Source organism: Gekko japonicus, unplaced genomic scaffold, assembly GCF_001447785.1.
Source record: "Gekko japonicus isolate JY-2015 unplaced genomic scaffold, Gekko_japonicus_V1.1 scaffold862, whole genome shotgun sequence".
Classification (NCBI taxonomy): domain Eukaryota; kingdom Metazoa; phylum Chordata; class Lepidosauria; order Squamata; family Gekkonidae; genus Gekko; species Gekko japonicus.
In genome coordinates this window covers 478,941-502,217 of record NW_015173699.1, presented here as the reverse complement: position 1 = coordinate 502,217, position 23,277 = coordinate 478,941, and the positions used below count along the sequence as shown (strand labels likewise).

Here is a 23,277-nt window from a genome sequence, read left to right as displayed (position 1 = left end):
AATCATGATAACAAAGCAGTTTACATTGGCCTGCTTCCTCAATTCAAGTTTTCACGCCTTTGCTTTCGGTTTTGTTGAAAGAAAAAGCAGCTGTTTTTCTTCACAGAATTCCTAGCTTCCAGCTAAGTGTTAGCAACTCTGGTTTGCATTTTATCAGTAGCAGTTCATTTGAAGTTCCAGGAGCACAGAAGGAAACAGGTGCTAAGCCTGAGCCCAGGCAGCGTGCTTGGAAGTGGAGGAGAGTGTAGTTAGCTGATTGAAGAAGAAAACAATCAGCTAGGGACCCACCTAAACTTATAGCCCCCAGTGGCAGTCCTGAAAGTGAATGCATTGCCTTGAGGGAAGGCCAGTGTCCGGATGTTACAGTGCTCTTTGATCGATGTCCTGAAGGAGACCCCTTCTTCCAGGTCACTACCGCTCATATCCAGAGAGCTGCAGCTGTTGTGTGTCTGTAACCCATGGAAAGCGCCGTACATGTGGACTGTACCACTCTCTCCACGGGGACGCTTGGGGCCTCTGTTTTCATCAATGGACTGCAAGGCTAGGTTGCATTTGTCGGATATTTCCCGCAAGATTTCATTCACTTCTGTGTCGTCCTCTTGCTCATTGTTGGTCATCTGCAGAAGGCTTCTCTTGTTTGGGCCATTGGTGACAGAAACGTCTGTGCTGTCTTTACACTGAGGTATAATCAGTTTCTAGAGAAGAAACACACACGAGGCCTGTAAGTTTTGAAGTGCATTTCAGCTACTCTCCTGCTGGCGGTGTGCATGTGTAGAAAAATTGAAGTGGGACTGAAATACACATGCAAAGAAAGGCTGGGATACAATGCAACTGTAACTCAATCTTCCTACATAGACCTGAAATCCATTCAGAAACCCAGTACCATACAAGCATAAGAACATAAGAGATGCCATGTTGGATCAGGCCAATGGCCCATCCATCCACTCTGCATCACACAGTGGCAAAAACCCAGGTGCCATCAGGAGGTCCACCAGCAGGGCTAGAACTCCAGAAGCCCTCCCAATGTGCCTCCCACCAAGGCACCAAGAATATAGGGCATCACTGTCCCAGCACATTTTAAAACCACCAGCTTCTCATTTTTTTTAAATTCATTTACATCCTACCTTTCTACACAACAGGGACTCAAAGAGGCTTATATCTTTCTCTTCTCCTCCATTTTATCCTCACAACCACCCTGTGAGGTAGGTTAAGCTGAGCATGTGTGACTAGCCCGAACAAACTTCCGTGGCAGAGTTCCAGTCATACCTGGGTTTCCCAGATCTTAGTCTAACACTCTAACCACAACACTGGCTGACATGTTCATTTAGAATTGCCTACCCTTTCTACTTCTCCACACATGCTCATCAACATAGATTCAGGTGGATAGCCGTGTTGGTCTGAAGCAGCAGAACAAAGTTTGAGTTCAGTGGAACCTTTAAGACCAATAAAGTTTTGTTCAAGGTGTAAGCTTTTGTGTGCACGCACACTTCTTCATCTGCTTTGTTCTGCTCATCAACAGCTGACGAAAGACTGGAACAGCTGGTTTGCGATCCCATCTTCCTGTACTTCACCATGCATGTGTAATTTTGGTTTAAAACATTCCCCAGGCATCTGATACACAGGCCAGCCTGGAGATCCAGTGATTAATAAAGGACATGTTTCTGAACCAATATTACCCTCTACAGAACAAGCTGTTAAAATCTCTCATGGCTCCAACGCATTGGGTCTGCCACGGTTAGCCATCTGCTTCTAGAGGACCATCTGACTGAGCGCAGGCAATTATGTCATGGCCAGGCTCATTGGGACCCATCCCTATATAGAGAATGCCTCTCTGAGAAAATACAGAGTGGGTTTTGATCACTACCCTGCATCATAAGCAAACCTTCAAGATTTAAATGTCTGGAAGCTGCACCTTCTAATACTTAAGCAAAAATGAAGAGGCTAATCACTGAGAAATACAGATTGACACTTACATCCAGCACAGAAGCTAGCTGCTTTGCTTGGCTGGCCAGTTCCTTGAGCTGGATATTTCTTTCCTTTAGAGACGCAATCTCTTCTTGCTTTTGAGTAAGTGTCACTTGGAGCTGTTGGGAGACAAATGTTGAGTTTGCAGTTTCACAGAGTCTTAAGGCTTCGCCTCTACCATCTGTGATTCATCAGTTTGTATAGAGCTAATATACAGCCAGGTACTCGACAGATGCTCAGCAATCCACTGTTTACAGTTGCAGACAAACATCAAGGACAAGAGACTTATCAGGCTCCTCATAAGACATCATACACAGCGGACTACAATCAGCTGTGATGGTCAGAAATTATGTCAATGAACATTTGAATGGTGCACGTTTGTCTAGGAACTCATCTGCCCTCATATCAAAGGTACTCATATAACCTTGAAAAAGCATGCTTGGGTTCATGGGACACCAGAGGTCCCACTAGGGGATCATGGGATACTGGGGGAACATGGGACACCGGCCAGCTATTTTAGCAAATCCTACAAAACAGTGCAATCCTAAACAGCTGTACCCTTCCAAATTAATTCAAGTGAAAGAAGTCTAGGATTATATTGTCAGAGCTCTAGAGAAGAGCTGCCAAAGTGAAAGGAACCACAATTTCTTTTGCCCAGGGGCGGGCACATGGAACAAGCCCCACCCCCTGCTCCCAGCAGCCCTCAGTCAGAGCAAGAAGCAGCCAGGTAAGTTGCAGAGCTCCCCCCGTCCCCCTGGTCCAAAACAGTCCAGTGGCACCTTTAAGACCGAGTTTTATTCAGGTACAAGCTCTCCCTCCTCTGCGAGGACAGATCTGCACGTTCCCCCCCCCCCCAGCAACAGCTAGCAATCCAAAACAGTCCAGTGGAGCCTGAGCGGTGGGTGTTGCCTTCTGACACACTTCCAATGATGTCAGGGGGTGTTGCATATGCAAATAAGATATGCTAATGAGTTATGCTAATGAGCTCCTGCACCTCTTTTTCTACGAAATGACCCCTGGATGGATGGATGAATAGGGTTGCCAGCTCTGGATTGGGAAATACCTGCCGATTTTGGGGGCGGAGCCTGAGGAGGGCGGGGTTTGGGGAGGGGAGGGACTTCAATAAGATACAATGCCATAGAGTCCACCCTCCAAAGTGGCTATTTTCTCCAGAGGAACTGATCTTGGCCATCTGGAGATCCACTGTAATAACAAGAGTTCTCCAGGTGCCACCTGGAGGTTGGCAACCCTAATGGATAAGAAACAGTTTGTTCCTAAACATGAAAAACCTACCCACATCCCGTGTTCCCTCTAAGCTGAGTTAGTGTGAGCTAGCTCACAGATTTTTAGCCTCCGGCTCACACATTTTTGTCTCCGCTCAGGAAGGATGGCTCCAGAGCAAACTAATTTATGCAGAGGCCAAATCGCTCGCTCACAACTTTAATGCCAGTGGCTCACAGAGTAGAATTTTTGCTCACAGGGCTCCACAGCTTAGGGGGAGCATTGCTCACATCAATGAAAAAAAGTAACCTGCACGCCACTTCACTAGGGCTTGCTATAATTAAGCAACAGCCCAAATAGCCCAGCTCAGCCCCCACTTGTCAGAGCTCGGGAGCTAAGTAGGGTTGACCATCATCAGTACTTGGATGGGAGACCACACCCAGGAAGACCAGGGTTTCTATGCAGAGGAAGGCAATGGCAAACCAGAGACAGGGTTTGCCGTGAGCTGGCTGTGACTTGATGGGTCTTTCTTCTTCTTGCTGTAATTAAAACCAGCCAGTCCTTCCAAATGAGTGGCTTAAGTTTAAGCCTCATCTCAGTGAAAGGGCAATAGAATTTCAGCACCTTAGCCTGTCATTAATAAGACCACTTACAACTCACTGTTATCCACAGCTGTTCAGAGGCTGATCTTCTTAATTTTTAATTCGTGTGTGTGTTTATGTGCTTGTGAGCCTGGAAGTCACGGTGACTTCTGGCAACCCCTAGTGGGGCTAGGATGTTTTTCAGAGAGGTGGCTTGATATTGCCTGCCTCTCGGCCCTGGTATTCCTTGGAGGTCTCCCATCCAAGTACTTGCCAGGGTCGGCCTTGCTCAGCTTCTGAGATTTGATGAGATCAGGCTTGCCTGGGCTATCCAGGTCAGGGCTGCAGCAGATTTTCTTTAGCTCAATGGATCTTTTTGCTAAGAAAGACTGGAGTCTTACTATGAGGCTAATCCAACATAGTTTTACAATTACAAAGAGCTCAGCCCAGGACCTAACTTTTTAAATTTAAAATTATTTACATAATTCAAACAATTGTTAATATTAATTGGAAATGAGTATCACTGAAACCAATGCCACTTGCTCCTGGTAAATGTGCAGTCTCTCACTCCCTTTAAATCCCGGTCTCTTATAATATTTATTTATTGCCTGCCTTTCTCACTGAGACTCAAGGAGGATAACACAGTGTAAATCAATGCAACCAATATAGAATACATAAAGTTTTAAACATAAGTGCAACAGTGCAGAAAATGGTATTACATAAATATAAAAACAAAGCAGCAATAGTATAATATATACATCAAACAGAAAAATACTTACTGTACACAGAGGCATAGTACACAGTCCTGCTTACTTTTGCAGTGTTTTCCTGAACCATTTTGCTATATTATATGTGCTATATTATAACGTTATTACCTTTATAAAAGTGTCCTCCTGAATAATTCTGTTTTATACAGTTTGAGGAAAGACAGAAGTGTGGGAGGCTTCCTAACTTCCTCATGCAGGCTGTTCTGCAAGGCGGGAGCCACAACAGAGAATGCACAGGTAGAGAGTTGTTGATGTGACTTCTAGCTTATGTGACTTGTCGCTAAATAGCTTGTGATGGATTGCACGTGAAAAGCAGGTTTTAAAAATGCTGCCAGTGCAGAGAGCCTGGGAAGTAAGGAGTTAATCTTCCCTGAAGTGGACCGCTTGTTTGATTGGCTGCTCTACACACTCTCTGATTGGCCAGCATCACCTGAGAGAAAGTATATGATCAGCTGTGCACTGAAGGGAAAAGGCTTTTCCTCTGGAGTCAGCAAGCCAGTGAGTTGGCTTCTGGTAAAGAGATACTGGAGTCAGTGGTTCTGACAGAACTGGTCAGACAGGCTCTTCTTCTGAGAGAAGAGAAGAGACTTCTTTGCCCTAATTGAATAAGAACTATTCTGAAGGAGAATTGTGATTCTAAGTCCAGAAAGCTAAAAACTGCTTTACACAAAGACATCAGTACTGGGAAAGACATTTGGCAAGGGTGACTGGGTTGTTAGGCTGTAACTCTCAATCAAGCCAAACAGAAAAGGGTTATTGCTTCTTAGGGAAAAGGAGAATAATTCCTGCCAGTTGAAAAGGGGTTGAGCTCTGAGGAGAACCCTGGTCTATGATGAAGGGAATATGCTGTAGACACCTCAGGAGTTAGTGGAGAACTGTGTTTTCAAAAGGGAGAAAGTTAGATACTCTAAGAAACAGCAATCTCCAGGAAACTCTGTGAAGTAATATTGAAACTGCTGAAATATACTAAGCAAAATACTTGGTACTGAAACTATTTAGAAATCTCTGAAAATAAGCTACAACACACTCTTGTTTGTCTTAAGAATTTGTACAAAATATAACTTTTACCTCAGTATTTCTAAGCCTTGATTTTTATATATATTCCCTGCCTATTAAATAAAAATATTTTATTCTGTTGTAAAAATTATACAGTCTCAAGTGCCATTTCAAAGGGTTTAAGACAAGAGAGTTTCTTTTCCCCCTCAAGTTCCTGTGCTGGGTCCAAAGCCAAAATATATCTCTGTCAAAGGGTGGGAGAATCAAGTCTTTTAAGACAAAGAAGAAATACATGCTACTGGGGGGAAGGCTCAGTAACAGAAAGGAACTAAGTTTTGGTGGGGGGGAAATCTGCCTGGGAGTTGGGAAGTGACAGGCTATTCAGAATGATTTGGGAGGACATGCAAACACAGTCTTTTTTGTACCTGATTGTTTTCCACAAGGGCATCCCCCAGGGCTTTCTGATTATGATCAGCCAGGTCTTTCCAATACTGCTCAGCAGAAGAGATGTTGTCAACATTCATCTGAGACAGAGGATCCTCTTGGGCAGGCAGAGGAATGCCAGGGCTGAAGGGTCTTCCATCATCGACAGGGAAAACAGCAGAGTCCAGCAGAGGTGGCATTAGAGAGGATGGATCTAGGTGACAGTGACTAATAAGAATTAAATTGGACACCTGATAGACTGGGCCGCTCTTATACGCAAGGATGGGGAGAGGTAGCCACACAATGAACTGCAATAGGTCTAGATTTTATACATAGCTTTATGCTACAGCATGATTTTTCTAAAGAGGCTTTGTTTGTAAAAGTTGCATTAAGGCAGTAAGAGCAGCTTTCTCCAGGCACAGAGGGAGAAGCTGCACCTGCTGAATTCCTGATTGGTGTGCAGCCAAGACAGGCACCAAATGTCTGTATGCACACCTTTGCTTAAGTCCAACTGATTTCGACACACCTTTTGTCAAATAAACTGTACATCAGTTCGCAGTTACATGTTGATCCAGGTGTTTAGAAGCAGCTTCCTTGGAAGGCAATAGGGTTGATGCCCACCAATTGACTTTTAATATGAAAGCATTTAAAAGTCTGATAAGGATGCAAAGATGCAGTCAGATGAATAACCAAACATCATGCATGAACACCGAAATTACCAAATCAGCCAATTACAAATATTTTGGTTTGTTAAAATGAACAGCAAAATCAATATAAACAGTTCAAAACTCCACAGAGGGCATGTGTCATCTTAGAAGAACCCCCCTTTTTCTCAAAGGTGGGAGGAACACCTCCCCTCAGACTGTCCTGCTCCACCACATGCAGAACTTAGCTAAAAGGATTTTTTTCACTTTCAGAATGCACAGTAGTTTCGGCAAATACAAATATATGCAGATGCAATCACTTAAAAAGTTAACCACCTCGATCCCAAAAGAATAATCGACCAGTATTCTCTTATCAGGCAACAGCCTCAGACATCTTGTCGACACAGACTTCTAACTAAACTCAATGGGATCTACTTTCAACAGCGCTTCCATTATTCGGCTAGGCTACTTAACGTTCGAAGTCCGACCTGAACTTTTAACAAAACGCGATCTGACCTCCGAAGATACTTGCCTGATATGAAGCTATCGACGACATCCCGAAATTCCTGGAAATCAAAGTCAGGCTCCACTTGGAAGCAGGGGCTCTGAAAGACACCGAAACGAGATCACTAGTTTAAAAATCCCCTTCCCCGATCCCGTTATTGTACCTATTTTGACTAAACTTTTTTTCCATGTTAACTTTATGCAGGTCCACACACCTGGAAATCCACCGGCCAAGCTGGATAATGGCGAGGGCAAGCCTGCACTGCCATTACGGATGTAAAGCAGTAAGGGGCGATAATAAACCAGCCACCGCCTGAAACGTTCAACGTGGGCGCACTCCGGAGAAAAAAGATTGCTGGAACCACCGCCGCCTCCTTTTAGCGCTTCCCTTACGTGATCTGATTGGCTTAGGCGGTTTTCCCTAAGCGATCTGACTGGCTTAGTGGAGGAACCAATTATATTTCTCTGACATCGGCATTTTTTTTTATTCCTTCGATAAGGCGTTTAACTCCAGTCACTCGTCTCCAGGGTTGCGCGCTGCGCCGGAGAAAGTCGCGAGGGAAAAGTGTGAATTTAAGCCGACACGCTTGTGGTTATAAACACGGTAACCGCCGCCGGGGAAGAAGACTCGCAGATGGTGTCCTAAAGCTGAACTGATGTGGAAGTGTCTCAACTACAAGCGCTTTTCAGCCCCTCTAATGGTTATGATAGTGACGTTGCTGGAAAGATAACTAGCCATTTCTGCCCACATGACCTCTAAGGGAGGCGTGCAAAGCGAGCCTAAGCATCTTTACTCGGAAACAAGTGTGCCCCCAGTGCAAGGAGCGTTACTCCCTAGTTAGGCTTGGGTCTGATGTACGCTTGCCTGGGAGTAAGCTCTGTTGAACCCTGGGACTGGGTACACGTTGATGCGACTGGGCCCCTGTGTTGAAAAGTCAACTTCGTCTTCGAATTATCCCAAGAAACCCGCGGAAAAATCAATTTACCGAAACGTTCCCTACATGAAGCTGCCACAGAATCCACGTCGGTCAAGAGGGAAGGACAGGAGCCTCTGTTTTGACTTTGTCCGCACAATACCTCTGTGAGATAGGCTAGGCTGAGATCTGGTGCAGTCAGCTGAGAATGTGCACCTGAGACTCCCATACGGTATGCCCCTCTTCCAGCACTCTGGGGTACCATGTGTCTCTAGGGGTATATTTGGGACCCCATGACAACCAGAGTTGTTATCGCTCGCTTTATAGGGAGGTGGATTGCGCCCCAGGAGAAGCTGCTAAATCACGTATTTGGCCAGGCCTTCCTCCAAGTAACTTAGTTAAATGCTTTTAGCCACACAACAGGATGGCCAACAGGCCTGGAGAAAAAATGTCCTGTCCCTTTAATAGAGGCCTCCGTTCCACTTCCCGATGGGGATTTCCAGGACCAGGCTCACCTTCCCCCGTACTGTAGCCCCAGTAGCCGTAGCTCCCCGTGGAAAGGACCCTGACCCCACCATACCGCCCCTCCCGTCCACACGGTCAGCGAAGGCGGCGCGATTCTCTTGTCAAAGGACCCGCTCTTTGCCCCTTCCCAGTCTCATCCGTACAGCCTCATAAACCATGGGGGCCTGGGATAAAAAGACTCATCAGATCTCCGTTCCTACTCTTGTCTGACGAAGGGAGAGTTGACTCTCGAGAGCTGATAGCCTGAAAATCTAGTTGGTCTGTAAGGTGCTGCTGGATTCGAATCTAGCAGTGAAAGAAGATAATCTCTTTTTCATTTCTGAACCATCATAGAGGTTAAGAGTGTGAGGCCAGGGTCTGGGAGAGTCACGTTCAAATTTCCACTCTACCACGGAAGCTTACTGGGTGACCTTGAATAATGCCCTTTCGGTGCACTTCAGCAACACTTTGCAATTGGATTTTGCCACTGGACACAGTAAACACCAGCTGCAAAGCGCACTGGAATCAGATTGAAAGTGCCGTTGTTTAGCGTGTGTGCCTGCCTCTCTCTCCGTCTACCCCACCTCACAGGGGTGGTTTTTGTGAGGATAAAATGGAAGGAAACGATATTGCAAGCCATTGGGGGGGGAAATAGCTTTAAAAATAAACAATATATAATTATATAATGGACTTGCAGCCCGGGCATTGTTCCCCTTTCCCCGGCCCCTGCTTGACAGGGTTGCCAACTCTGGGTTCAGAAATACCTGGAGATTTGAGGATGGCGCCTGGGAGGCTGGGGTTTAGGGTATAATGCCATGCAGTCCACCTTTCAAGGCAGCCATTTCCTCCAGGAGAAGTGGAATAAGTGTTTTGAGAAGAAGAAGAGATTGGATTTATACCCCGCCCTTCACTACCCAAAGGGGTCTCAGAGTAGCTTACAAACTCCCTCCCCACAACAGACACCCTGTGAGGTAGGTGGGGCTGAGAGGACAGAAACTGCTCTTTTCAAGAACAGCTCTTATCAGAGCTACGGCCTACCCAAGGTCATCCAGCCAGGTGCAAGCGGAGGAGTGGGGAATCAAACCCCGTTCTCCCAGATTAGAGTCCGGGCACTTAACCACTACACCAAAATTAACACTTAAGTGGTTTATGTACTTTGGAGGTCAGTTGTAACTCCAGGAGATCTCCAGTCCCCACCCGGAGGTTGGCAAGCCTGCTGAGTGAGCCCCACCTCCGAGCGAGCACACCAATAGATGCGGGAGCCCTGTCCAGGTGCTTTGGGGAGGCTTAGCCCGTGTGGACAGGGGAGGGGTTGGTGCAGCGACCCAGCCTGGGAAAAAAGGTCCGGAAGAGACTTGGGGGGGGGGGGAGGAAACGCGGCTGTCAGTCACCTGCTGGGCCGGGACGGGGACTCTCGCAGGCTCCTGCGGAAAGGCCGAGCTGCAGTCACCTAAATCCTGCCAGTCGATGGTCGCAAAGGCTGGAGGGGAAAGAAAACCGGTCGTTAGACCCGCGCCTCAAAGCGCCTGGAAGCTGCCGCCCAGCCGGACTTGCGAACTACGGATAAGCCACCATGACCAATGCGTAGGATTGCACTGCGCGAGGAAATGAAATGCTGCGTCTATGTGCGAGCTGAGCAGACAGAGAAGAGAAACAACATGCACCGGGGGGGGGGACTGTCCTACAGGCTGTAAACTATTTTACTCCGGAGTAATTACTCCGGGGCAACTATCCTCCTCCAGTTCGCCGACCGCTTACTCAGTCCATCGCCTGTCCTTCACCAAAACATCGGTCTAGAGGGGGGGGGGCGCGTTAAGGGCAGTGTCCCCTCTAAACTGAGTTAGTGTGACCTAGCCTCCGGCTCACACATTTTTGTCTTGGCTCAGGGAGGATGGTTCTAGCAAAGTAGTTTATGCAGCAGCCAAATCGCTCGCTCACAACTTTAATGCCAGTCGCTCACAAAGTAGAATTTTTGCTCACGAGACTCCACAGCTTAGAGGGAGCCCTGGTTAAGGGCCCGCGGATTCATTTTTGTATACCCCCCCCACCACCACGTTCATGCTACCGAGTCCCAAGCTGAACTCACCGACAGCTACCGGGTCTGGAGCCGGGTCGTGATAAATGGCTACTGGGTCGCCTCTCGGGTGGATCTTCCGGGGCACCTGCCGGCGAACGAGACCAAGCACCATGGTTATGCGTAGGGTAACAGTGCGATGCGATCCTAAGCAGGTCTACTCAGCATCCTAAAGTCTACTCACTGGGGCTTTTACTCCCGGGGAAGAGCAATGTCAGGCTGCTCGCCTATGCACACTTCCTCGGGAATAAGGCCCGTTGAATTCGGGGGGACTCACTCACTTCAAAACAAGCCTGCCTGGGTTCGGGATGCTGCGCCGGGTGAAGAGGCGCAGCCACCAAGAACAACGACGACTGTCATTTGACTCCGGGGAAGCCTGCCGCGGCGGCCAGAGTTTACCGGGGCTCAGATCTGGCTGAGAAAACCCCCCCACACACACACTCTTTGCCCGAGGGACTCTGTCCCCGCCTTCCAGACGAGCCCATTAAGCTGCCTTCAACTGAGCCAGGCCATCAAAGTCCGCGTTGCCTGCTCTGGCTGGCAGCGGCTCTCCAGGGTCTCTTTCCCGGCACCTGCGACCTGGTCCTTTTAAACTGGAGAGGAGGCCGAGGCTGAACTTGGGACCTTCCGCAGACGCTCGACCCCTGGAGCCCCTGGTGAGAGCTGGGGGTGGCTAGCCACCGAGGAGGAACTTTGCACGCGCCCAGAGGCGCTCTTCTCGTGGCCGAGTGCTGACCCCTGCTGTTCCAGAGAGACCTCCCCTCCCTCCCGGTTTCCTAGCCGGCTCCCTGCAAACCCACCTTCTTCTCTACTTTGCCCGCCGGCTTCTTTGCCAGCCGCTCGGCCAGGTCCTGCACCCTATTGGGGCAGAGGCTGTCAAAGGCTCGCCTGCCGCCGCCGCCGCCGCGGCTTTGCATGGCGCTTTCCCGCCGGGCCGGCTGCCGAGGATGCGGCGCGGCGGTCGGGTCGGCTCGGTCGGCCGTCTGGTCCGGCCACGCTGCCTGGGGTGGGGGGGACCCTCCTCCGGCCCCTCTGGGGAGGAGGGAGAGCCTAGGGGAGGCGAGGGGAGGCGGCCCGGCGGCCGATTGAGCGCCAGAGGTGGCGCCTTCGCCTTGGCACGCACCAGCCTGGCAACGAGGGAGGCCGCCCGGCCCCGCCTCTCCCCTCTTCTCCCCCGGGACTGCGCCCAGCCGCAGCTGCTCCCGCTGCTGCCCCGAGCCCCAGCGCCAAATTGCGCCCTTTCGCCGGGCATTGGCGCCGCCGCCAACCGACGGGGAGAGCCGCCTTGGCTTGCATTGTCCTGAGTCCAGCGGGAGCGGATCGAGGCTTGATTGGTTCAGAGCCTGTCTCTGAGCAGGATTCGGTCCTGGCGCCTGTCTGCAGGGTATTGCCTCTGAACCTGTGCAGAGATGTACTGCCTCTGAACACGTGCAGAACGCCTTTCCTTCACACTGTGGCGCTAACAGCCCAATTCTATGCCTGTTCACTTGGAAACCCCCCCCCCCCCAGTAAGTGCCTTGATTTGAACACTTGGAAACATTTGGGGGCATGTCGTGGCCTGGGGGGCTGCTATGTTGGGGGAGAGGGAAATGCTTTAGCAAATGCAAGAGAGGCGGACCTGATCTGTAAGCCCATCACAGCAAAGTGGGCCATTTAAGAAAGACAAGAGAGCTTCTCTTTCCTGATTCATGAGTGTGAATATCAGAAGGGATCAGCTACCCTGGCAAGTACTTGGATGGGAGACCTCCAAGGAATACCAGGGGGGCCCCACACCTCTCTGAAACCTCCAAACCCCACTGGGGGCCTCCAGAGGTCAACCATGACTTCTAGGCACCCGGCGTGTGCGCGTGGACACACACACAATATACTCACAAAAAAGAAGGGATCAGGGAGAGGAAGAGGTGGATATCCCAAGTTTGCGCAGGGCCCAGAGAAACAACACATGGCCCTAATCTAGGGACTGGTTCGGATACACACCTCTAGTGTAGCATCAAACTAAACCAGGACGAATCCCTGTTTATCCATGAGATTTGTTGAGTGACTTTGGTCAGTTACTCTTTCTCTGCCTGTCCTACCTCAGCAGGCTGCTGTGAAGGTGAAAGGAGAAGTGGAGAACTACCTGGATTTGTATATCACTTGCTTTTTCTCCACTTGAAAGTTCTATGGCACAGTCCTCACACAAAGCCATAGAATCCTGAGTGGACCATACCACTGCACATCCGAGGTTCTATTTTTAATGTTTCCTTCATAAAAAGCTCCCCAGAAGCAAAACATTCTACCATAGCCTGCATCTTTCTGTGCTAATTTTCTAGTGCCACAATCTGTTCTCTCCTTGTCCCCACCTTATTTTTGCTACTTGTGTAGACCAGGCCTGTGTAAGGTGCTGGTCTGTAATGGCTCCTTCAAATGCCAAGTCACCGTTTAATGCTAGGTGATTTTGGGCCAATCACACACTCTCAGCCTAACCTACCTCACAGGGTTGTTGTGACAATAAAATGGAAAGGAGGAGAACAATAGGAGCCCCTTTGGGATCCCCATTGGGGAGAAATAAATAAATTTCCAGGGTGACCTGAATCCTCCCCTCCCTCCCTCCAACTTTCATTTTTAAAAATTAAGCACAGAAAGGGTCAGCGATTCAACTGAACTGTGTGAGGACTTAGCCTAAGCACATTTAAAAGAATATCAGCATGTCTCTGAGCTTACTTAGAGCACCTTTCCCTTGCCACTGAAAAACCAAAGCCAGCCCCCAGGGCATCCTGACAAACTGAGACAAGACTGGAGGTAGCATTTAAAATGTATTTTAAAATCTGATTTAGTATGAGTAGTCTCTGATGGAATGCTGAATAAGAGGCGTCAAACCCATTTGTTACGAGGGCCGGATCTGACATAAATGTCACTTTGTTGGGCCAGACCATGTATACCATAAAATGTAATGCCGGGTACCGGAGCTATAAACTGTATAAAGGACAGCATTTCATAAGCTCCGAGTTGATGTATCCTCACTGCGAGGCCCCATGAACTGAGAGGAAAACCCACATGGGTGGACTGTAGAGCCAGCAGTGCAGCACTGGTCAGAGGCTCCCCCACTGCTTGACTGCTGCAGACGAGATTGTTCCACCGTGCTGAAGCCACAGTTGGAGTAGCTCCACCCACTCCCGTCCCCATGCAGTCTCCTGTTCCCTCCCTTACATCAGTTGCTTGCAGGCCGCATAAGAGCTCTGGATGGGTCAGTTCTGCCCCCCCCCCCCCGGGCCTTATGTCTGACACCCCTGCTTTAAAGAGTTTACTGATGGAGCCAGCTGGTGGCTCATGGCGAAAGCCACCTGTGTCCTTACCCAGTTCTTTAAAGTATGAGCATGTAGTAATAGCCAGGAGTTCCTAAGAGTGTCTGGCAACCTTAAGTTCTAGCCATGTTAGCATTATGCACCACTAGGTGGCAAGCTAGACTTGTTTTTTGGGCTGAGAGAGCTCTGATACAGCTGTGACTGACCCAATGTCACCCAGTGGAGGAGTGCAGAATCGAAGCCAGTTCTCTAGATTAGAGTCCGCCACTCTTAACCATTACACCACACTGGCTGTGAGGATGGGCAGTGGAAAGGCTTGTGAGCAGGGGAGGGAGGGATGCACAGGCAGGTAGTGGGACACATGGGTAAGTGGATGGAAAGGGGGCTCCTTGGAACCCTCTGCCCAGGGCCCTGCAAATTCTGGAACCAGCCTTGTTCCAACTTTTGGTGTATTGTGATGAGAAACACAACAAACAAGTCCTTCACTGTGTGCCAGTATATACTGAAATGGGTATCACAAAAGTGGCCATCCAGGTCAAACAGAACCTTGTTAAACTTTTTAGCCTTTTAAACTTTTTAAAAGTTGTTTGCAGTTTTGTAAATGAAAGCCATAGGATTCTCTGTGATGTGAAATTTACATAGATGTGTACAAGACCTGTGAATTTTACCATAGATCCAATTCTCTCTCTTTCACTTGTGCTTTGGAGGCAATAAATGGTGAGTCAATGACAATATCCTCCTGTGGGACTTTGGCAGCATCCCTCCCCCCTTGCAAACACTCATTTCCTATAATCTCCAATAGGAGTTGGAGAGGAGTAAAGAACTTTCTGTTGTCCAATTACTTCATTTTCTTCCCCAAATAACTAATCCTTTGTAGCACATCAGGTATTTCCCTTTTTGTTTTATTGTTATCCTGCATTTGTAAGGAACAGGGGCATAGCCAGAAAATTTTGGTTGGTGGGGTACTGGGAAATCTGATGGGGTGGGGGAGTGGGGGAGAGAGATGGCCAGAGGAAACAGCAGATGGGAGAAGCATGGGAGGAGGAGCCACAACCCAGCACCTCTGCTTCAATTTTATTTTTTACAAAATCTTTTGCATTTTTAAAAACCTATTTATTTTTTGGCTCAGAAAAAACAAAATGAGACCGAAGTTTCCCTGACAGTGCTCGGGGTCAAAAATTATCTTTGGGCAATAGCTCACCCCATGAGGAGGAATTGCCCCCAAATTGCCCCCCCCCCCCCTCCCCCGGTCACAGGCCTGGTAAGGAATATACCACCATCCATTTCTATGGGAACTTTTTGTGCTCCTGTTTCAACTTAACAGGTGCCTTTATTAATTTTTAACACGTTAGGTATTTCAATCACCATTAAACATACCACAACTTCACATAGTCACTAGTATTTTGATATGATCAGTTAATTGTAAACAAACCTGGTATCTGAAGTGTGCATGCACACAAATAAAACTTTGTTGCTCTTAAAGGTGCCACTGGACTCAATCTTTGCTCTGCTGCTTCAGACATGGCTTGGCTACTCACCTGTCACTCTTAAAATATACTATAACTGCGGTGCTGCTCGTTAGGGTGTGGGGGTGCAGGCGATACAAAGATGACACAAGACAAACAGCTTCTGCAGAAAGCTGACTGAATGAAGGCAGGAACGAACGAACTCCCTCCTCTCACGCAGCAGCCGTATTTATTGAAAAATCCCCCCCTCTTTTCCCTCCCACCTTTTTATACATTACAGCATCGTAGTCATGAGACATGAACTAAGGAATGTGTGTGTGTTCATGCAGCTGTCTGTTATCTGCCTTTCTCAAGGCTACTAACTGCGTCGTGAGCAGTAAACAGATTCCATCTCGGCCTCTCATGACGTATAAGTATTTCAGCTCCCAACCTCCAGCCAGGAGATTCCTGGACTGCCCTACATATAACTATAGAGGTTATGAAACAGCATTTGTCATCCCTCTACGTATGGCAAGTAGTCCATTTCTGGTAGTTAAGAGCAAAGTTTTTGTTCTATTCATTGTATTTAAACGTGCAAATCCCTAGCCCCACCTCAACAGACCTCGGCAGCTAAGCAGCCCTGGATTGTGTTTGGATGGGAGACCACCAAGGCAGTCCAGGATTGCTACGCAAAGGCAGGCAATGGTAAGCCACCTCTGAATGGCTCTTGGCTTGAAAATCTATGGGGTTGCCATCAATGTTCCCTCTAAGCTGTGGAGTCTTGTGAGCAAAAGTTCTCCTTGGTGAACTAATGGCATTAAAGTTGTGAGCGAATGATTTGACTACCACGTAAATTAAGTCTGCTCTGGAGCCATCCTTCCTGAGCTAAGACAAAAATATGTGAGCCGGAGGCTAAAAAACTGTGAGCTAGCTCACACTAACTCATCTTAGAGGGAACACTGGTTGCCATCAGTTGGCTGTGAGTTGATGGCACAGTCCACTACCACCACCAAATGTGCAAAACTGCTTTCCTTGTTTTGACCTACACTGTATTCACAGAGACGAGATGTATGAAGGGGTATTTATCGTTCAAAGATCTCCTCATGGATTACACAGTGGAGCATTTAGCACAGAATATTCTGTTTTAGGGAAAGCTTTGATTTAAAAACAAGTCGAGTGTTACATTTTTAAGTCTTCAATTGACTTCAAATGGTAGAAGCTTTATTGTAAAGTCAACAGACCTCTAAAGTACAATTGTTAAAACTGACCAGTAAGTATTTTAATTTTGATTAACTTTCCCTTCCTGAGTTTCTTCTCTGCAAGCATAGGGTTAGATCTTCAAGACACAGAGGCAGGACCTGCTAATCTCATGTCAGTCAATGGAGTTACTGGGTAGCAGCATCCAGTGGCTATGGCTAAGTGGATCATACTTCCTGCACTCACAATTCCTTTTCCCTCTACCACCAGCACAGTTGGAACTGTGATAATAACCATAACAGTGGCACCAGAAATAAGCCATACAAAAATTTTTATATTTTACTTTGATTATAGAATATTTTTTATTAAAGCGACAGTCACTCACGTCTCTTAGTGGCAGACAAATACTAAGATAAGCTTGCATTAATCGTTGTGCAGAACATGAGATGCTGAAACCAACATCTGGAGAAATGGAGGGGCGCTGAACCCATCACATACCTGCTTCTTTCCCTTCCCCCATTCAAAATGCTTTTCTTTCACCCAGGCTTAGACCAGAAATAAGCCTGAGAGGAGAAAGAATACCATGTGGGAAGAGGTTGTAAGGGGGAAAAATAGAGGACGCTATTTACGCACGCATCTTCCCTCTTTCACCTGTCTGTTGAAATTATCTCCTGGCTTTACAGCATTTTGGCACCCACCCACATGGTCTGTTATTGCAAAGCAATAGTTAAAAATGCTATACTAAATTGATTTTTTCCTAAATGCTTCAAAGAACCCTTCAGAAAAAAATTGAAAAAAGATGCCATTACAGTTACTGATAAGTTTTATTACATAAAAGTATTTACAGTACTGTTGTCTTTCCTATGGCTTAGTACTGAACTACATTCTCAATAAATAAGTACACAGATAATGTACACCATTTACAACTTCAGTTTGTTATTTAGAATAATGTCAGTGCAGCGTATGACAAGTCTAATGTGCAAAATAGAATTTGAAAACTGTATTTTAAAAAGATTAGCAACGCCATTGCTAAACAAACTGCATTCTAAACTAAAACTAACATCATTACTTCCACTACAAATAAATATAAATATCATGTAAAAATCATTGATAAAAAAACCTACCAAGAAAAGGGGCAAAATGAATACTGTTATTTTAGAGGTATTAAAACCATCAGCAATCTTTCTTTACATGCGCTGGGTGGAAAAATGACAAGCTTCCAAATAGGGCTTTCAAGTACGGCTGTCCCCCGCTCCCCTAATTCATCTCACTTATCCACATGCAGACACTGTTCAGAAATCTCAGGGGGTAACACAAGAGGCAAAGAGTCTTCATTCAAAGACACCAGTAAATGCAGCTTGTCCAGGCAATCCTGTAAAATCTCTTCTGAATAGTCACTTAAGTGCAGGTCCAGGGGTCTCTGGTGGTGTAACATCTGGTCAGCCAGCCCCAAGCAGCAAACAGCTAGCAAAGAAGGCATGTATTTGTTAAAAGCGTAGTCAGCCAGGCTGAGTTCAGCTACACCTTTGGCCAGGGCTTTGGCGTTGTTGGCTTCCCAAGCATCAGCCTCACAAGCCTCCATCCGCACATACGTGAAATATTCCAAGAAGAAGTTGATAGTGGGGGCTGCCAAGTTGAAGCGCAGCTTGTTCAGGATGATGCACTCCAGGTTACAGAGCTGCTGGTGGGAGAAAGTGTCACAACAAAGAGCCAAGAGCTGTTTCACCTTTGGTGGGTGCACTTCTACCTGAAAGAAACACAGGTACAGAAAACAAGGCACATTATAAACACAAGATGTGTGTGGAAAGCATTACCAGGATATATTTCCAAAGGTTTTGCAAGACCCAAAGGGTACTGTAGATACACAAATGCATGACAGCTGGTTGTTACACTCCTAAAGGTAACATACTTTTCAGGACGTAATTACCCATTATGTTGTTCCCTGGGTCTTCCATGGTCTACGTGATCGAAAGGTGCTTATCCTTGGAACTCAGTTCCTAGGTGCACAGGGTCCATAGCAGATTAGGGCCACGGCATGTGAGGGTAGGACAGAGGACATCAGCTTTCCCCCACACTGTTCTCTCAACTTGAAACATCCCAGGAAAGTGCTGTTTGCCCCACCAGGGTCCCCCATGATATGCAAATAGCAATTCTCAGGAAAACTGGAGAAGTGAGCTTAATCCCCTTCTCCTTGCATGTCATGCTCCAGTCTGAATTCAGGCCAATGCACCTCAGGATTGAGTTCCCAATGGGAAGCAAGCACACTGACTGACTGCCCTGCTGGTCTACAACAAAAGAGCTAGATTTGAGTCCATGAGCACCTCAGAGACCAAGATTTTCAGAAGTGCAAGCTTTCAGGAGTCAAAGCGCCTTTCACCAGATCTGATGAAGGGAGCTTTGACTCTCAAAAGCTTATACCCTGAAAATCTTATTGGTCCCTAAGGTGCTAATGCACTCAGATCTGCCAAGGACTGTGTATGCTGCTCTCCTCACCATCTGTAATCCAATAAACACAATTTACAATCCTGCCAAATTAAAGATCAGGAAAAGACCTAAGATTTTGATCCAAGCTTCTGACACATTATTTATATTCTCCTTTATAAAAAACAAATCAGTTACTAATGCCTTGACTAGTCTAAGAGTCAGAACAGAGAGTAGAGAGATGACCTGAAGAGTCATCAGGCAAAAGACTGCATACTTTATTGGAGAGCAAATTATTACAATCTTGTATTAGAGCAAAATATTACAATCTTGATGAACCAGAACTCCTGGTTAGTTTTTGGCCATTCCCAGCCATCATGGTTCAGAGCACTGCCTCCTAGAGACCGCATGGTGTAGTGGTTAAGTGGTGGACTCCAACCTGGAGAACAGGGTTTGGTTCCCCACTCCTCCACATGAAGCCTTGGGCCAGTCACAGTTCTCTCAGCCCCACCTACCTCACAAGGTGCCTGTTGTGGGGAAAGGAACGGAATGTGATTGTAAGCTGCTTTGAGACTCCTTAAGACAGAGAAAAGAGGAGTATAAAAACCTACTCTTCTTCCTTTCTAAACTTTAAGCTGATTTTAAGGAAATGCTCTTCTAGGTGGGCATGCTCTCTCTCTAGTAGCAAATGCAGATTTTACCACCTTAACAGTGGAAATGTTCTGGTACCTGTTTGCAAGCAATGAAGAGGGTGGTGACCCCTAGGAGTTGGAAACAGTCAGCAGCCACTGGGGTTGTGGTGAGAAAGCGGTCTAGAGTGTTTACAGCCAGGCATAAGGATTCAAAAGAAAAGCCAAAATGTTTATGCACTGGTATTAGCCAGCTGATCAGTTTGCACCGGGCTTCTGCAGTTACCTGGGAAGCAGGGGAAACAAGAGGTTAGGAAGCAAAAGAGGCTTTAACAAAACCTGGAGGCAGCCATTTCCAGCATTAATATGCATAAAAAACTCTGATGTACTGTCTTTCTTACTCCTGATGATTTCACTGTTAAAAAGGAGGAATTTAATTCTGCACATCCATTCCTTCTGCAGGCCCACTTCTGTCTCAGTGTCTTCTCCTCCCAAGGGACACTGGTGAGACTTCAGTCTGTGGGAGAAGACACTGCATCTCCACATTCTGGGTTAGATGAAAGCAGTCTGTTCCGAGCAGTTTGAACGAAAAGCTGAATTTACAACACCAGTCAGATATGAGCAAAACTGTGTCCTACCGACCTGAATGTTAACCGTGCTGAATTACAACCTGAATTTATGCTGCTATTGAATACTGACACCATCCAATTCTACTTTGTGTGTGTATAGATCTATATATTTTGCTGTCATGTTGCAGCTACCTTATGGTGACTCCAACAGGATTTCAAAGGCAAGAGGTGTTCAGAGGTGGTTTGCCATTGCCTGTTTCTGTGTAACAGTCCTGGATTTCTTTATTGGTATCCCAGCCAAGTACTAACCAGGGTTGACCTTGCTCAGTGTCAGAGATCAGGCTAGCCTGGGCTATCCAGGTCAGGGCACTTGGTGTGTATCAGATCCTAATTCTATGTAGGCCATTCCATGTACATCTCTACCAGAGTGTGAAAGTAATTCAAAAGTTTGTTTTGCTACACCAGCTGCCAAATGGGTACATGCAGCAAAACACATATAGAAATTTCATGCATGTTTTTTAAAAATTCTTTCTTCCTCCATGTAGAAAGTGGATTCACTGGGGGAAAATCTGTTACCTGAATCTATCCCTTGTGTAAAAACTGTACGATCACCCCACAGAGTGATTAAGTCTTTCTTTGGGCAAAAATGCTGAAGTTCCTTCAAATCAGATAATTACAAAGACAGTCTAACCACAAAATCCACATTGTTCATCAACTGTTTCCACTGTCCAATTTCAGGAAGCAAGCGAGACTGTCTAGTAACCTATGAACAATGAGTATGTAGCTTTGTAAAATGTTTTCTATGCATTCTTTTAAGACATTCAGAGGAAAGCAACATGCTGGAGGTGGAAAGACATAAAACATAATATGACAGATGTGTATGATGTGATACAAATATAAAGCAGACAAATTATGACAGCGCAGCAGAAGCATGCACAAAAGTACTCGTGTAATAAATGGCTGAAGAAGTCAGAAGGAATATCTGGATTTTAGCATCTACACATGATCAGATCATATGAACACGGGCTCTCTGTTGTCTGTAACAACTGTTCCATCCTAAACAGAGTCACACCATTCTAAACCCATTGACTTTACTGGATTTAGAAAGGGGATGCTCTTTTTGGAATTGCAATATTCATCCCCACACTCCTTTAGAGGCTTAGATCCCACCCATCACAGGGATTCAACATCACATGTCAGTGCCTGCTGCCTCAGGTTGCAGTCCTAAAGGCAATTTCCTGGGAATAAACTCCATTCCACACTGGATTAGGATTACTCCCTCAATCTCTGACCATAACTCCGAAATGTTCTTTGTGTCCTGGACGGAGCATCACTGTTATGAACACATTTTTAAAGTTGTTCTTCATTAAGGCTCATTACCTTTTCAAAGTCTCAGTTCTTCTTTTCCTGTTGCTCTGGATTTGTCTGTAACTGCATAACATCTCTAAAATGGACACAGTCCCACCCTAAAGAACTCAGGGCTGTCATACTTTATTTATGACATGTCCTTACCCAGAACACCAATGAAAACTGCATGTGTATCATGTTACATAACAATCACACACAGACATTTGTGTGTGGATGCACTGAGAAGCAATGGCCAACCACAGCTTCCCCAGTATATGTACACACAGTAAAACACATGCATTTTTAATTGTCACATGAAAGCATACATGTGGATTCATGCACATGTTCCCCATGCAAATATATATAGTGAAGAAAATAGGAGAAAGAATAAAGAAGTTGGTGAAATCTTTTACATGGAGGTTTTCCTGTTGCTTGGGTACTGCACTGCAGCCGTTTTTCTCCAAGCTTCATCATAACATCTTTGCCCATCCGTTGTCTTTCTGTGGTTTTCTTCATTGTTTCTCCGTGCTCTCTCAAAAACACCTTTGATCAGATTTTGACAAAGAATGGAAGGACAATAAGGAAACCACAGAAAGACAACAGATAGACCATAAAGTTGTGAGGAAGCTCAGGAAAAATACTGCTCTAGTTTGGCATCTTAACTGCAGACGAACTCTGTGTGAATGACCCCACAGAAAATAAGAATAAAAAACTACATGAGTCAGCTGTTGACTTTTTGAAGTAAACAAATTCCACAGGGTTAACCATGTCAGTCTGCTACTGAAACACAAAAAAAGCCCTATGGCACCTGAAAGACTAACATATTACCTGCAGCATAAAGTTTTAAGAGCTACAAGCCTAAGAAAGATTATTCTATAATAAATGTAGTACCTTTATGATAACTCCAGATGAGCATCTGTCTGCTGCAGTGAAATAAAGTCCAAATCCAGTGGCATCTTAAAAGTCTAACCACATCTATTCTGGCATAAATTTTGTGAGTTAGAGCTCACTTCAGCAGATGTGCAGAATGCATATTCCTTAGGTTGATGCTTACATATTTTTACCGGAGCCTTTCAGACAGCAATGCTTTCTACATCTCTTCCCCACACCCCCTTCTATTGTGAACATAAAAGCATCAGTCCAATAACTTGATGAAGTGACGCTCTGACTCAAGAACGCTTATCCTGGGTTACATTTTCTAGAGCTTAATAAGGCGCCACTGGAGTCCCGTAAGAAACATATTAAAAGTGCCTCAGAACTGGGGATTTCTTTTAACTTTTTGCTCCAAAACCTGTAAACAATACGATTTCATTTTTCTTTAAAGCCCCTTCTAGAAGTCTCTTGGCTTCCAGGGCAGCTTTCTGACCCCTCCCCCCCCCCCGCGCCTCCCCTTACTTGTGGCTGCCGGGCCAGCGGGTCTAGCGGGTGGAACTTCCCCTCCCTCTCCTTTCGGAAGCGGTACCAGCTCTGCCCGTAGTCGCGGAAGACCCGCAGCTCCAGCGGGTGCATAGGCTGGCATCCGCCAGAGGAGCTCAGCCGGCCGGCGACCCGCCCCACCGGGGGGGCCTTGCTCTTCTTGACCGGCGCGCGGAGCTGGAGGCCGGGCTCGGCGCTGCCCTGGGGCTCAGCCCGCTCCTCGGGGGTCACGTCCTCGGCCCGCTGCCGCTTGGCCGGCGTTCTCCGCCGCCTGCCCACCGCCGACGGGCGCCCCTCAGCAGGGCTGGTGGTCACCATGTTAACTCCTCGGCGCGCAGACGCTGCCTCCCGGGCAGCGGCGGCAGCAGCAGCGCCA

The 23,277-nt window shown here is 46.8% G+C and overlaps 2 protein-coding genes across 2 annotated transcripts; both read right to left on the bottom strand.

Annotated features, from left to right (window-relative positions):
- Nucleotides 1–272: 272 nt before the first annotated feature.
- Nucleotides 273–11,510, bottom strand: MCIDAS (multiciliate differentiation and DNA synthesis associated cell cycle protein). The gene is made up of 7 exons (XM_015423215.1): nt 11,394–11,510; nt 8,741–8,825; nt 7,317–7,414; nt 7,130–7,202; nt 5,956–6,167; nt 1,974–2,084; nt 273–695 (listed from the first exon to the last, which is right to left on the bottom strand). The coding sequence occupies exons 1-7, from the start codon at nt 11,508–11,510 to the stop codon at nt 273–275; spliced, it is 1,119 nt and encodes a 372-aa protein (XP_015278701.1).
- Nucleotides 11,511–17,659: 6,149 nt separating this feature from the next.
- CCNO (cyclin O) lies at nt 17,660–23,248 on the bottom strand. Its single transcript, XM_015423221.1, has 3 exons — nt 22,881–23,248; nt 19,670–19,855; nt 17,660–18,266 (listed from the first exon to the last, which is right to left on the bottom strand). Exons 1-3 carry the CDS (start codon nt 23,217–23,219, stop codon nt 17,787–17,789), a joined length of 1,005 nt encoding a protein of 334 aa, XP_015278707.1. The 5' UTR covers nt 23,220–23,248; the 3' UTR covers nt 17,660–17,786.
- Nucleotides 23,249–23,277: the final 29 nt, after the last annotated feature.